The sequence below is a fragment of the Pomacea canaliculata genome, linkage group LG1 (assembly GCF_003073045.1).
Source record: "Pomacea canaliculata isolate SZHN2017 linkage group LG1, ASM307304v1, whole genome shotgun sequence".
Taxonomy (NCBI): Eukaryota; Metazoa; Mollusca; class Gastropoda; order Architaenioglossa; family Ampullariidae; genus Pomacea; species Pomacea canaliculata.
Window position 1 is genome coordinate 6,327,920 of NC_037590.1, and position 15,977 is coordinate 6,343,896.

At 40.6% G+C, this 15,977-nt stretch overlaps 1 protein-coding gene and 1 long non-coding RNA gene across 5 annotated transcripts; one reads left to right on the top strand and one right to left on the bottom strand.

The window, feature by feature from the left end:
* Positions 1-553: 553 nt before the first annotated feature.
* Positions 554-4,064, bottom strand: LOC112567616. Of its 2 annotated transcripts, none has more exons than XR_003099847.1 (2): positions 3,125-4,064; positions 554-688 (listed from the first exon to the last, which is right to left on the bottom strand). It is a non-coding gene; the product is annotated as an uncharacterized LOC112567616 (long non-coding RNA). The 2 variants fall into 2 exon arrangements; XR_003099848.1 differs by lacking the exon at positions 3,125-4,064 and adding an exon at positions 1,855-2,939.
* Positions 4,065-4,425: 361 nt separating this feature from the next.
* LOC112573302 (A-agglutinin anchorage subunit-like) lies at positions 4,426-15,055 on the top strand. Of its 3 annotated transcripts, none has more exons than XM_025253543.1 (14): positions 4,427-5,110; positions 6,769-6,844; positions 7,742-8,611; positions 8,675-8,939; positions 9,682-9,767; positions 10,163-10,218; positions 10,722-10,739; positions 11,315-11,496; positions 11,783-11,954; positions 12,291-12,479; positions 12,940-13,021; positions 13,363-13,506; positions 14,318-14,371; positions 14,541-15,055. In XM_025253543.1, exons 3-13 carry the CDS (start codon positions 7,973-7,975, stop codon positions 14,366-14,368), a joined length of 1,884 nt encoding a protein of 627 aa, XP_025109328.1. In that variant the 5' UTR covers positions 4,427-5,110; positions 6,769-6,844; positions 7,742-7,972; the 3' UTR covers positions 14,369-14,371; positions 14,541-15,055. The 3 variants fall into 3 exon arrangements, with proteins under 3 accessions (XP_025109320.1, XP_025109328.1, XP_025109337.1); XM_025253552.1 differs by having other exon boundaries at positions 4,428-5,110; positions 7,742-8,601; positions 8,710-8,939; XM_025253535.1 differs by having other exon boundaries at positions 4,426-5,110; positions 7,742-8,939.
* Positions 15,056-15,977: the final 922 nt, after the last annotated feature.

Here is a 15,977-nt window from a genome sequence, read left to right on the forward strand (position 1 = left end):
GAGAGCAAGTCTCGTCCATTGTTGTGTATATAAGCTGATAAATAATTTTGTGGTGGGATGGGTAGGTTGTTGAATTTCTGTATTATAATCAAAATTGATTGGTTTCAAAACAAGCAGATGAAGGAAGTAATATTTTCCTGCAATAAGACACTACACAGAAGGCTCTACCTTCAGCCTTTGCTCTCCAGTGTGGGTGGCTAAACCCGGATTTTAAAGTAGTTTTGAGACACCAGGCAGTAATCTACATCCGGGAGATTTTTTTTTCCTATGACTTTTTAAAAAGTATCTGTTCGGTATTTTTTCCTCTAAATTTACTCGATTTTTCAAATCACCCCCCTTTTAAATGTTCTTCATCCTTGTTGCCTCCTGCTCGATGCATTTTCTCGACTACTTCATGATCGCCCATACTTACCCGGTTCCAGAATTGACGACCTTTATTGTGCCTCGACCAGTTGCTGTTATTATTGTTGCTATTAGTATTATTACATCACATTCGTTACTTAACAACTTTTGCTATCATTCATTACACCATTATACAAAGAAAACAGCGATGTTGAGCGTTTATATTGCTTTATCGATTAATATTTGAACTTCTACGTCAGAAACGCTTTTTGGTCGTTTTTGTAGTGTGTTGACTCGCAGAAACATCTGTCCTCATCCTCAGCAGCAAGATCTGTGGCAGTACTTCCTGAAAACAGATGACATTCATTATCTTGCAATTCTTATACATACTTGAAATTCTAGTCAACACCTAAAGCATTCTCATTGTACACCGGATTACGATGTCCCAGCATTTGGCAAAAGACAGTGATACTGTTAATCTCTCTTCGTCGTAACGATGAGCCGCATGACGTCTATAATTAGACCCGGAGGTGTGGTCTCGGCTACCTCGGTTTGCGCATGCGCCTACCAAGAGGTCTTTACTGAACTTCCGGTCCCGGACCTTGTTGCGTTAGTGAGAAGGCCGCGCTAATGCCACCTACTTTGTCTACACAATGTCTTCCATTCAACAGGGGTGAAACACTACCCGAGAGTTTCTAAAGTACAGTACCTGATTGTTCGTTTTTCGCTCGTCCCTACTCAGCCGCGTTTGTTTTCGTGTATTCGAGAGTCGGCTATGCTACAGATTGCGTAACAGACGAACAAAGTCTCACACACACAGAGAAGGGTAACTAGAGGAGGGGAACCAGAAGAGATGGGGAAGGGAGGATATGGGAGGGCGAGAGTACACGTTTAAAACTCGCTCATACTTAGTCCTGCTACTGTCACATACAGCTATTCCCCAAAGAAATATTTGTTATCACAGTGTCTTAACATGACGACAGAACAACAAAGAACAAAGATGTATAACCCGAGGTCAAACGACGCTGCATCATCCAGGACCTTGAGCTGCAAGGTGTTATTTCAAATGAAAATTTGGTATCTTTAAGTCAGACTGAGCCAGAATGCATGATCTGTAGAAAGGCTTCAATAAGTTTCTCGTTCAAAGAACTTTTACACGAAAGCAGGCACCAAAGCAGTAATGGAAATTTGGAAATGATCAGTTGATATGACACTATTATTACATTGTAGTTGTTTCTTCTGTGTGTGTGCGCGCGCTGTTTTTCCAAAGTAGGGTGGAGGGTGTTTTGTTTTCTTACTGCTTAAAATTCATAACCAGTTTCAACACATTAAATCCCAAACGTCATTTCTCACGTGTCACCACCTACTGTCAACAAATATCTAAAATTCAAATGTTAAAGGGAAGACCCTAAAATATTGCTTTACAAAGGTATTCAGACTTTAATATAAATTATTACTAGCTCTTGCAGGTCACCCTGCCATAGGCCTTTTTTTTTTATAAAAGGGTCGTACCCGGCGGTGACCTTTCTCTCATGCCAAGTCATTTTTCTCTCCACAACACCTGTCAGCTTAAGAAGCTGTTTTGTTCCTTTGAGACAGAAGAGGAAAGATTGTGCTGATAACTCTCCAATTAGTTCCTTAATTTCGGTTTGAGAGAGGGAAACGCTAACCAGTGCAAACAGACTCACGTGACCCGAGGAATTCGTATTTCATCTGAACTACTTCTCGACTTATTTTTAACATCTAAATTTCCGGGAAAGCGAAGCGAAACACCTGTGGCAAGGGATCTCACCACGGATGTACACAAGTTCGTGATCTCACCGTGTCGACTCTGTTTTGATGTACCTCGATGATTGTTAACATCAAAACGCGGGACGACATTAAAGAAATTTCGAAAAGACGCCAGCAAAGATGAACTGATGAAAGAAAAACAAATAGGCCTGGGGGAGATGAAAACATGGGAAGGGGTGAGGGTAGACAGTATAGGGTGTAACGCCGACTCAGCAACTAATGCTAAAGCAGGTAGGTGGCAGGTGCAAAGCAAATAACTGCGTGTCCGAAAGAGGGTAGCCCCGGGGGGTTGTGGGGGAGACAGCTCCGGGGGCTACAGGTGTGACGCGTGGTCAAGGTTGTTATCCACCTCTCTCGGAGCTCCGACAAGCTCGCTATGTGGGTAGATGTCCGGGTACGGCAATTTATACGCACCCAAATTTAGCCGGTGGGGGCGAGTGAGGTGTGTGCGCATGTCTGAGAGTGAGCGGCCGTGAGTCAACCACTTGAGTGGAATAAATAAATGTGTCAGGGTTATTTACGCGCTCCTCGGCGCTTGGTCATTGATAAGGTCCCTGTAAATGAACAGGTTTCTGATCGCCACGTCCAAGACCTCCATTATGTTGTGGGCTTTGAGGCAAATGCGTTCGTATAATTAATGTCTGCCCGTCTGTATATCTTCCCAGCAGTCTGTGAGTTTGTCTGTTTGCCCGTCTATCTGCTGGACTGCCTTCCATAAAACACTATAAAGGTAAATACACAGTTTTTTTCCCAAGGCTCACCCAAACTTCCACATACACCCACAGGCAGGCACACGAACATACACATAAATACATATACGACCAAAATAAACAGTTCATTGAAATCGAAGTTTTTAGAGGCAGTTAAAAAAAACAATTTAGCAAAGAACCAAACCAAACCAGACCAAGAACATAGCAAAACAAAACTAAATGAAGCATTATTTACGGGAACCTTCTGACTGAAACACCAGGGGTGAGTGAACTTAACTCACACGAAGTAGAACAAAAGCTGATCATATCTGTTCCATCTGCTGTCAATGGAGGGCTTTACATGTAAACATTCCTCTGTCACCAGGCTTCTACACGACCAACCGTTTGTGGGGGGTCTGGCTGGTGGCTTTTACTGGCTTCTGTAGCCGCACGTGCAGGACCCCCAATGCTTGGCTTGCGGCTCAAGATGGTGGCAGCCCTGTCATCCAACTGCTGAGTTACAGCTTGGTGGGCAAGCATCTCTTGTCAAAACGACGAAAATACTGTGATCACCAACTACTAATGCACATTGCATTATGGATAGTCCTTGCTCTTCTGTAGACAAATATTGACATACGTGTTGAAGGGGTGTTAAACTTAATTGCATGTTTTGTTTGTGCCTACAACTTAAAAAGGAAAGAAGAAAAAAATGAAAGAAAAGCACAAAAAAAAAAAAAATAAAATAAATAAAAGAAATAAAAAACCCCAACAAACAATTAAAAATATGTACCTAATACTTTAAGAATATAAAAATACTCAAGCACATAATAATCCAATAAAGTCGACGAGGGTGTGGCTCTGGAAGGCAATAACACACAAGAATAGCAAGTACACTCAAAAGGGTGGGGTACCACATACTGTTCTGACACGTCAAGTAGCACGAGCTGACAGACGGGCGAACGGATCAATCACAGAATAAATGATACAGATAAGGGTTGGTGCACCCTGAAAAGCCGGGAGTGTGGATACGTGTAATGACCGTCAATCGTTACTGCGTCATATCGGTACCTCACGCCCTCGGGTGAGCACCCGATCCCTGTTACAGGGAGCTCGTCACAACTGTTGTGAGAGAAACTGATAGCAAACATAGTCATAATGAAGTCATCAGAAACAACCATCCCCTCCGCCACCATTGCCACCACGACAAGCAGCTATTCAAATAAACAGCCCGTGTTTTCTCTGTCCTTTACCCTGCTGGCAGCTCACAACAACAAACGTAAACAAACGACGATTGTGTGACGCAGAAGGAAAAAATCGTTAAGTGAGGCGAGCTATGATTGGCTCGGGGTTTGAACGTTTTTTGTTTGTTTGTAGCAAGTTGCTGCATGACTAGATATAAATATGCGCAGAAATTAATATTTGGGGAATAAAACGCCTGTCAAATGTAGCTCTGCCGGATTAGAGAGGTGACAGGAGAGAGGGAGCTGCTTTTATATGACAAAGCACATCTGATTTGCTGTGGACGTCATGTTTTTTATAATTAGTGTCGGTTCATGGAGAAATTACCGTCTAATTTGGTGGAGGGAGAAAAAAAAAAAACAACAACAACACACACTCACACACACACACACACGCACGCAGACCCGAGCATGCGGATGTACGGACCAACCTACACAGACACAAAGTGCAAACTACTTCGACGACCAGAGTGGAAAGTGCTACAGGCTTGAACATTCCACTGATTCGTCATGTAACCACCCCTCATCCCTCCCGACAAAACCGATTCTTGCTTTGTATTCAGCAGCACGCGTGGGTAGAACTATCACCAGCCTCGTTCTGATTATGGACAACATTGACGACACCCGTTCTAAATCTGAAGCCTCAACCCGTTCATATTATAATTATATTCTCTGACCACACCCGTACAACGGTCAATATTACTACGCATATCCTGGTTTGGGCAAAAGCCGACCAAGTCTTGCTGAAAGAAAGCATTATTATTTTGTTCTCGACAAAAAATTCTATCAACTTGTCTGGGTTAATAGACGAACAGGTAACACAGTAAACGAGCTCACAGATAACGGTTTTGTCGGGAACCTTATCTGAAAGTGAGGGGAGGGTGAGTGGGGAAAGCGAGACTTTACCTGTTGATAAAGCAAAATCAGTGAAAGGAATACTGTGGTCCTGTTGGTGCTCACAGAACTAACGTGGTCTTCAATATCAAGTTATTATATCTGCTTCCAACAGACCGTGGCTTCTGGACTGGCGACAGGGAGGATCAAAGAAAGGTTAGTACAGTTTCTTCCAATGGTCTGTGTCAAGGATGAAAGGCTACTCACCCACGATGTTTGCCTAAACAGTTTGTCTGATGTCTCGTGTACATCGCAAACACGTTTTCAGACATGTTTTGAGTGTTTTGTGTTGTTACAGTATTCTCTGTTTCTCGCGGTATTTTTAAAATTTTCGCAGACTCTAGCAACTTTACATAATATACAAGCGCGTGAACTCACAGAATTTAAGCTTGTAACGGTTTTTGAAACGGTTTTCATTGTGCTGTTCTTGATGCTGGTGTAAAACACGTTTTGAAGACGTTTCTTGCAGCAGCACGTGCGACCTCGCTTCATCGACCGTTTAATTATTTATAAAATTTAATAATGTGATAAAGTTGAGAAAACTTAACAGGACCTGAACTGAGAGAAAAGTTAAAATAACAGAGAAATAAATACAATGATATATCTGATGTGGGGCATCGATATCCTGCTATAAATTAAGCCCAGTCATTTGAAAATAATTTTTATACACACACACCAACACACATGCACACGCTGTAAAGGTTTCACTGAGTTAAATGTTGGTGTTAGTCTACACCCCTTTCATGTTCGTTATGTCTTTCTGTGTCAAGTAGACTAATCTCTTGAGTATAAGAGATACTTGTCGACCAGAAATTATTGCTGTGAAAGCACTCTTCTTTGTTCAGGAGCAGACATCGGATATTGTTTGTAAGCTTTAGGACCAGTGCAGAGGACGGTTTCACATTTTCTTTTATACTTCGCTCAGATTTTTTTTCATGAATTAGTGGTATCTAGGTACTCGTGCAAGGATTAGCAGTAAAATTCACGGAACATGATACATTGTCCTTCATTAACAGTAAAAAGTGCAGGTGTACAGCTAGATAGACCTACGGTTGACAAGCTTTGGAAGGTATGAGAATGCTTGAGATAAAAGTAACTGGCTCTTGTCCAACATATAACCCCTCTATCTCTCTTATTTTTCACAGAAGAACATAAAACAGACAAGGCAAGGTACAAAAAGAACACAACCACCCTCCTTTGAAGAGCACAAGCATTTAAGCCTACAAATAATAAATACAATACCACATTAAAAATATAGGGTAATAAAATGTAAAACTTGCTCCTGTCATGTATGCATACAAAACTTTTATATATTAAGATTAATTCAGAGAACGAAAAGGAACAAATCAATCGACTACTAGCTAGATGATAGAGAATGGCAAGTGATCCAATTGACAGTGATAAAATAAACAATGTTCTTTATTGTATCGAGTTCTCCTAAAGAGGTAAGGACTCCAAACAAGACAATAATGCGATAGCAATGGTCACAAAGAGAGGAGACAAAAGAAAATATACCAGAGCTAGAAAAAAAGTATATATATATAAGTGCACCAGCCATTGGTCAGAGATTGTGATTTAAATATTCTAGTCTGTTTTAAAAAAATAAGAGAGAGAGAGAGAGGATGAAAATGAAAATTCTTTATTCACAGACGGACGGACGGACGGACGGACGGACGGACGGACGGACAGACGTGTAAAATCAGGTCAGGTGGTTAGTGGCCGGCTCTGTGTTCTGTCACAGACTTAAAGTCAAGTTAGCGAGGTTGGGGTGGAGTGTGTGAAATTTATTGCAGGGTTTGTTCGTGTCTTATCAGGAGCTGTACAGACTGCCTGGACTGCAACAACAACAGCAACTAGCGAACATGACCCACCGACTGAAGCTCTCTGTGGGTAAGACGATATTTAACTGGCAAATAATTCACTAGTTACTATTTAAGAGTTTCTACGTAAATGTTATTTATTTTTGTTGAATAATTTTCTATCTTCGAGTCGTTTCTTGATTTATCTCGGAAACCGAACTGAGGCTGAATGTCCATTTTCGCTTTGACTCCTTCACTGTGTTTGATGCAAGTGAAATAATCTCCACTTTGCTCCTTTACTGTGTCTGGTGCAAGTGAAACAATGTTCATTTTGCCTTTGCTGTCCTATGTTTGACGGTAGTGAAATAATGTTAATACTTTTCATCTTAACCGTTCATTTTCTTATCTTCCGGGTTCGTTTGTATAGTTTCCTGTCCTGATAACGTTCTTTATTGTCACCTGACGACGGCCTTTCCCACTTCTGAAAGTTCCTTCTGGTGTCATTTCCTTAAAATTTTGTCCTGGCATTTTGTCGGCTCTTCTGAGAGTAATCTTCATTTCTTTTCACTATTTTTTTTTGTATCAGTTTTCCGAAATTTTAAGATTTTACGCAAACTTTGACATATGACAAAGTTATTAACTTCTTTTGACTTTTGACATTACAGTATTTACATATTCTATGGATTCCAGTATAATACCTGAGCACACTTTGCTCGTCCCTCTATCGAAGCCTCCCTACCGTCTATGAGACTAATATATTACTTGTGTCTGTTCTCTCTCTCTCTCTCTTTCTCTGTTTCTTAGACGAATGATTAAAGAGGTGAGAGAGAAAGGAAATAGGCGAAAAAGAGTGTTTTATATATATATATTACAAAATGTGGTTTTTTTTTAATGAATTACAAATCACAAGTAAAACCTCAAGATTTACACAATTTATCAGTTTTTACATCACAGAGAACTGTCAATGTTTGTTGATTGCTGATTGCAGTGGTATTGACCTCCATACTTGTAATCAATGTCCCAGTGTCATCAACCAATGAGATTACTTCATTAGAAGCATCAGGACCTTCAGTCACCTTTACCCCATCGTCAGTTGGTGATGAAGTGAAGGCCTCCCAGTTGCCTCTACGCTGTCAACAAGCGACACATCTGGTGATGAAGCTATCGTTCTTCAATCCTGTCATCGTCATCAAGTTCTGTTGAGACACCACTCTTTTCAATGACTCCATCTTTATCGAGTGACTTTGATGTTGGGGAAACAACATTTTCAATGACTCCATTTTTAAAAGTTATTCTGTTGTTGTGGAGACTGGTAGTCCTGTTACCTCGCCATCAAGCCAGTCTGATGGTCAGGACACTTCTGTCTCTGGTATCCTGCCATCAGCAAGCTCTACTGATGGCCCTGTCGCCATATTGTCCAAGCGCCATATTGCTTCTTAGCTCATCATCTGCAAGTGACACTGATTACGACAGCACTACTACTACTACTACCACTACTGATGTAACATCGTCACCAAGTTCTACTTACGATAGCACTACCACTACTACTACGAATATAGCACCATCACCAAGCAGTTATACTTACGACAACACCAACACTGCCTCTATAACACCGTCACCAAGCAGTTCAGTTCACGACAGCACTACCACTACCACTACCGCTACCGACATAGCACCAACACCAAGCGGTTCAGTTTACGACAGCACTACCACTACCACTACCACTACCGATATAACACCATCACAAAGCAGTTCAGCCTATGACAGCACTACCACTACTACTACCACTACTACTACCGATATAACACCGTCACCAAGCAGTTCTACTTACGACAGCACTACCACTACCACTACCGATATAATACCATCACAAAGCAGTTCAGCCTATGACAGCACTACCACTACCACTGCCACTACCGATATAACACCGTCACCAAGCAGTTCTACTTACGACAGCACTACCACTACCACTACCGACATAGCACCAACACCAACCAGTTCAGTTTACGACAGCACCACCCCTGCAGCTACAACACCGTCATCAAGCATGACTGCTGACATGACCACCAGCGGCCCAGCTACTCCGTCATCAAGCAGTCAGTCCACAGTGACGTCTGCAGTCACCTCCACGTCACCAAGCACGTCACCACCATCATACCAGTATCCCACGCAGGCCCCTGACCTCGGTAAGTGAATATTACTAGCTCGTACAATTAACACCCTCGTCTGTGTACGGGTGTGAGGGGTGGGCGGCTGGGGGATGAAGGTTTTACACCGATTCAGCAGCTGTTTTCGGCACTTATAAAGTGCATTTCCCTGCATAGCAACGAGAGCAATACTTAATACAAAGAACAGCCCGAGCTTCAAACAAACAACAAACAAGCAAAAACAGTTTGCAAACTGCACAGTATGAGATTGTTACATGATACAATGTTCCGTTTATTATTTATGAAATCCTTTCTTGTTATATTGTTGGTGGTATTGGTTTTAGGATGCGAATATAAGTCAAGATGAAGATAGCTTGGTTGGTATATTTGACTCTCCCAAAAAGAAAAAAAGAACAAACAAACAAAGGGAAGTAAAAAGAAAATAAAGAAGGAACAACAACAACAACAACAACAACAACAACAAAACAAACAAATTAAAAAAGAAAGAAAAACTGACAGAAACAATTAACTAATGAACAGCGTGTTTTCTTACTGCTACTGACTATGGTCAAAAATGACATTTCGAAGTTTTGTTTATTGATCACTTAAGAGACACGTCAGGGCAGGTGTTGGTAATCCACAAACAAATCCAATCATACAGTCTACCAATACTGGTAGTATTCATTCCTAAAAGGAAACCAGTTTTGGTTCCATCTGGGACTGAACGAAAGACATAAGAATGAAGCAAAGCAGTTATGTTTGTCTTTGCCATTTTTTTCAGAGGGCGCTCTGTTCATATTTACATTCAGTATTGAAGGTAATCCAGCAAATTTCTCCCTAATCTGGATAACAAATCTGAAAGAAAAGGTAATTACATTCTTCTCCTCATTATTAGTCTTAAACAAAAGTCTTCGCAAAAAATTTCGTATAGAGTTGAGGTGTGTGCGACACCTGTTACAGAAAACAATCAACAATGTGTTCAAACTGGAGACAATACTTGATGTTAAACTTCTTTACTTACAATATAACAGTTTAGTGACAGGTGTTATGCCATATAACATAAGCCCATGTTGTGATATTTGTAAAGAGCATTCATACCGGTGTCAAACTATTTTGTATGATGTAGATTACTCAGTATAATCTATTAGCAATCTCATTAATTACGAATTACTAACTTCCGATGGACGTTTAAGCAAACAAAAAGTCATTAGAGTACATTCATTTAAAAATTGTTTTCTTTATGGGAGATTTGTTATTTACAGATTGGCGATATTTTCAGGAAAAATGTAGTCGGATTTGACGAAGTACGAATACAGGGGTAAGGCATACTAAGGCTGTTCTCTGTGTGTGCGTGAGAGAGAAAGAAGAGAGAGACACGTGAATTGAGAAGACATTATTTGAAACGAAAGAAAGGCATAATAACACATAGAAGGAATCAAACAACACAAGGCAAAATGAGAGAACGAGCAATAAAAGAATAAAAGAAAAAGAGATAGATTAATATATTAGTCAAGGGCCTTTGAATCAGATAGAGATATATATAGAGAACGAGAAAGAGAAAGAAAGAAAAACTATTTAAAGGTTTTCCTTTCTGCGTAATGCTCTTGTTTTCTTTAAAGCCCAAACCCCTCTATTTATTTATCAGAACACTTTGATGCTCTCATTGATGAAGGTGCTGTTATGTTTGTGGAGCTTGGGATACATGCGCGTGTTGTTTTGTTGACCTGCATACATGTTCGTGTAACGAGTGAACACCTATTGACATGTGTCGGTACTCGATACAACAAACTAATTGGCTCTTATTATCATGTTTGTCTGCAGCAACCTCTACGAGAGAAAGTGAGTATATCATCCATCTACTCTTTAAGGATTCAGGAGGAGTGTACAGGTCACAGCGTTGATGCTTACACATAGCACATTCCTTTGTCCATTCAGCTCCACAATACTTTCCAGAATATAAACAAATAACTCGGTTACTTCATAAAAATATTGCTCTTTGTATAATAATAATTGTCACTTGCATTTTAAAATTGTAAGGAATTATGGCGAATTGTTTGAAAAATAATCTGTTTATGCTGGTCTTCGAAAACACGCCACGACATTTTATTCAAGAATAAGATAAACATCATTTTTTAAGACTCTAATTTCCTGCTGAAATAATCAGTGACAGGATGGTTGTCTTCTGTCAATAAACACAATCGTGCTCAGTTCTGCAGTGCAAACACTTTGTCCAACAGAAGAAAATGTGTTACTATTAAATCGGTCACTGCTATTTCTCTTTAACTAGATGATAACATTATTTGCCTTTTTGTTGCGGTGGGGGCACCAGTGATCAGTATATTCGTTCATCCATCTTCCCCTTTACCAAAGCTGCACAAAAGATGAACATCGCCGGCCACCATTTTGTTTTCTAGACGGCGCCACGCACGAAGCTCAGAGGGAATAAACATCGAAGCAAAGTTTAAGGCCAAAGACCTTTACAAAGTCGACAAGAATGTCCTCCAGGAGAATCTCAAGACAGCCATGCAGAACTCGGAAAACATTTTCAAGAACTATAGTTACAACCTCGATATCAACCAAGAACAGATCGCATCGTGTAAGTCTCTCGTGTTTATAGCCTACCTTACTTTATGTCTCTATTTGTCCTCGCTCCCTCCCTTGAAACCTTTTCAGATAAAGTGATTTGTTTTTTTTGTTTTCTCTGGTGTTTTGTTTTTAGTTCACGCGCCCCAATATTTATTTTGCTTTTTAGTGTTTAACAGAAGTTTATTTGAAATGAACGAAGTTAAGCCAGCTTTCAGAACAGGAGAAAACGTAGAATGAGTTTTTAAAAAGTCAGACTCGGAAGCTGATGACAACATCAATGTTGTTCTCTCCTTCAGTCGCAGCCTTGACGAGTGACGTGTGCAACAGCCAGAAAACCAAGGGACTCTGTGGAGTGGAGTACACCTGTAGTGGAGGCGTTTGCCAGCATCTGTGTGAAGACACGTACTGCGGGGGCCACGGCCAGTGCTACGTCCACGTCTTCGACAACAAAGTGTCCACCAAATGCCAGTATGTCAACAAAATTAATGTCCACCTTTTCTGGCAGATGAAGGGCCAGGTGGCACGGTCAGCCGCGTGCAGCTCGGTGGATGGCAGTGATAGCAGTCAGCTAAGGTGTTGATGAAGTTAGTACAGGTTAGCTGACTGCTACCTGGCGGTCATCTACTGGCCTGACGGCGAACTGTCATCTGTGCACCTGCTGCATGGACAAAGTTGTGGGTCTACAGGGCGAGCAAGGGGGTGTGAAAGTTCAGTCTGGACTTCAATTCATAGCTCTCTTTTGAAGTAAATGAATAAATAAATGATTCAGTAATCTTGTTCCTTGTTTGTCCTCACGGTAACCAGGTGCACATCGCAGAACCCGTTCAACTACGAGGGCGTTGCTTGCGAGCGCGCCGTCATGAAGGAGCAGTACGTGGCGGCCATTGCCGTCAGCGTCTTTGGTGTCCTGCTGCTGGTGCTGGTCGTGGTGGTGGTCTGCCTGTGTCGACAGGTCAACCGCAAGTCCGTGCGATCACCTCGCGACGAGCTGATGTGAGCTGACAAATGTTTGTTGTTGGTGTCTGTGATTGAAAGAATGCATAAAATATGTAAAAGTATAGGCCACCAAGGGTGTACTTAAGTTAGTCACTCGTATTGTGCCTTCAGATGAATTGAAGCTATTTGATATAATTCTATATGTGTCAGTAATGAGAGTAGACGTCTACACCACACAAACATTGAGTCAATAAACAACACAACATCTGCACGTGGTCTTCCTGTCCTGTATCCTGAATCATTAAATCGTTCACTCACTGGCACAATCGGTCAGGAAGGAGTTTGGGGATTGCCTTGCTACTACTCACACTCGTACTCATGCTTTCTGTAACTCCTACACTAATACACGCTCTCTGACAAGCTAACCCTCATTCCTAACATTATGTATGTATTACTGTGTGATGTTCTGTATAAAAGCTCGTGTTGTTGTTTAAAGCCTCGTGTTACTCTTGTGCAGTCCTCTGGACCAGACAGAGTCGTGGTCCTACAAAAGCCTTCCCACAAAGCACAACCCAGTGTACTCTAACCACGGCTACGAGGTGAGTTCTTTAATGTCTGGTCCGCAGGCACAAACAAACAAACAAACAAATAAACAAACAAACAAATAAACAAACAAACAAACAAACAAACAACTGGCATGCAACATATATTTGTAAATGGCCACGTACTCTTATCCATTCTTTCTATAAGTAATACAAATATCATTGTGAAGAGCTGCAAGAAGAGCTAAGAAAGAAAAAAAGAAACAAAGACAAGCAGACAGGACGACTAACACAACGACTGACATGTCTACCATCAACAAGACAAGAGCCAGATGTCAGAAGCGCAGCTTCTCGTTCTCGCGTCAGTTGAAGAAGTATTTTGTTTGTTTGTTTGTTAGCCTCACTACATGGCCTACAGAGAAATAGACCCTGCAGTGTACGACTTCCGTGCGTTGCCTAGAGACAGGTCACGTGACAGTTATGACGTCAGGCTGCGCGAGGCGGATTTGTCGTCATTTCCTCATCTCAGCAGTGAAAGAAAGGTGAGGAGAGGGCAAAGATAAAATAATAATAATAAATAAAACAAAAAAAGCTAAAAAAAAACCACAACAAAACAAAAGCAATTCCCGTATAAACATCACCCACAGCCCCACCTTTGTCCATCTTGTGTCCTAGCCTCTAGTTTCATGTCCTTGACACAGCTTCATGAACTCTTCACGCGGGTTCACTTGACCTTCTCAAAACTTTCGAAACGTAATGAGAACACTACATCTTTCTGCCGTGCAGTTGTTCTACAACGTTGAACTTCAATGCAAAATTTCCGATAAATATCCATCGTCGTTTTACGTTAAAACTGTTTCAATCTTCCCAAAAAAAACCACCCCCCCCCAAAAAAAAACAAACAAACAACAACCAAAAATAAAAACAACGAACAAACAAACAAAACCCAAAACAAACAAACAAAAAAAAAACTCTTCTGCTCTGATGTTTTTGAATCAGCGTCACAGGAGCTGATACAGACTAACTGTCATTCTGTTAAACAAATCGGTTGCTGAACGGTTGACGTAGGACAACGGAAAGCATATTGGCGATGATCAAAAAGAAAAAGAAACAAATGAGATTATTAAGAAATAAAAATAGAAGATAAAGGGAGGGAGAGGGAACTCAAACACGCACCATCAGAAAAAATAGGTGCGAGCATTAAGACCAATAAACAGAGAGCCCAAGATGTCACCTTGTGACACACGAAGCGTCCATGTATTTTTTTGTTGACAGTAAATACGGTGAAGGGCACTTTACAGGTGACATTTATTACAGTCCTTAATTCACTGTTCTATTGTTGCTTGGTTCCAGTTTTCGATAAAGAGACCTCAGGTGTCTTCTGAGCCTGCCAATTCCGAGTGAATGGTAAGGTCACACACGTTCTGGAAAACACGAACTTCAGCTCTCAAATATACAAACAGGAGCACACACACACTCAAGCATCCACCCACATACAGATATATTTAACAAATAAACACACACACCACCTGTGCACCATGTCACAAAGTAAAAATGTCTATCTCCTATGGTTTCAGGCTACACACGAGACTGAGGGAAAATCTGTGACAACCCACCGACCGTTACATTTATGATTGTCGGCAGTCTTCAAACTGACAAGAAGTGGTTTATAGCTGATTGTAAAAATTCTCAGTTAGGTAATCCAACTGAAACATCAAGATTTGTCCTTCGAGCCGTCACATATCCAAGTTGACTTTCTCAAAAGGAGAATTGTAAATAATATTACATCTAAGGTTATGAAATCAGAAAGTAAAAACAATTAAACACGAAAGATGATCTATGGCATATTGGTGATATATGTATATATATAGTCCAGTTCGTGAACTCGCCGCCATCCGTCCAACACAGCTTTTTGGCGAGAGGCGAGGGTGGCGATATAAAGAGGGTGTATGATCCACAACTAGGGAAAGGGTGGTTGTAAGTTTGATGGAAATTTATTGTCACAAAGTGTGGAGAGAGGTGAGGTTTACGAGATAACGAGTTGAGACTATTTAAAATATGAAATAAAGCAATAAAGATTTTATTTTTGAAGTGTTTTTTGTAGCGTTCTTTATTTACTTTAATGTGATATCTTTGATTTTTTCCTCCACATGCATGCATTTGAGAAGGAGAGGATATGAGAGAGGACAAGAAAAAAAGAAATCGAACTTAATGAACGCACCTGCCTGCAATAAATAAGTGAACAATTCTATAGTAAATAATGTGTCAAGCCCAACCCATGTTTCACACATACACACAGTGGTAATTATTTATCTAAGCATTAAACAAATTCAAACTAGGACCGGCAGTAAACAGGGTGTGATGATAACAGCAATAACCTCACACCTCCCCTTACCCTCCCGATGTAGATATCATGAAATTTATAAAGGGGAAAAAAACAAGAACTTTTCTTCACATTTATCTGACAAACAAACTTTTATACAGAATGTACTTTATTGCTCTCTATTCTTAAAACTAAAAGAGACGAGCTCTTCTGCACATCTATCCGACAAACAAAAACATTTTTGTTGAGTGTCCTTTATCGTCCTTCTTTTCTCAAAGGAGGACATTGCTTTTATTTACCGACATCGCAGTAAAGTAGCCGTGTGTCGGGTGATAAACACTAGTGAATTTCTGATAATAAAAAGAAAAATACTGATTTACAGAAAATAAAAATCAAAGTGCACGTCCTGTTTGATTTCAGATAAGCTTCAAGCGCAGTGTTTATTCTGTTTATTGACTGCCATTCATTGCAAGCCTCGCGGGTCAGAGGTCAGGGGTACAATAGCCGCTTATTGGATTTTGTTTTCTTCTTCGGTTGAGTTTAAAAAAATAATTTTCAAGGTTTGTCTAAACGATGGTTCTCAAATATCTTGATTTCAGTTTCTTGTGCATATTCTGACATCGTCTCACATTACCTGTAGAGTACCCGACAGACAGTTGGAGGTACCAGAGGTTGTAGGTAATAGAGATT

Bases quoted from the DNA above. Each gene is read 5' to 3' on its own strand.
- LOC112573302 (XM_025253535.1), top strand. From the start codon at position 7,973: ATGACTCCATCTTTATCGAGTGACTTTGATGTTGGGGAAACAACATTT. The intron at 9,768-10,162 runs GTAATTACATTC...TGTTATTTACAG, and splicing joins TAACAAATCTGAAAGAAAAG to ATTGGCGATATTTTCAGGAA. The intron at 13,022-13,362 runs GTGAGTTCTTTA...TTTGTTTGTTAG, and splicing joins ACTCTAACCACGGCTACGAG to CCTCACTACATGGCCTACAG.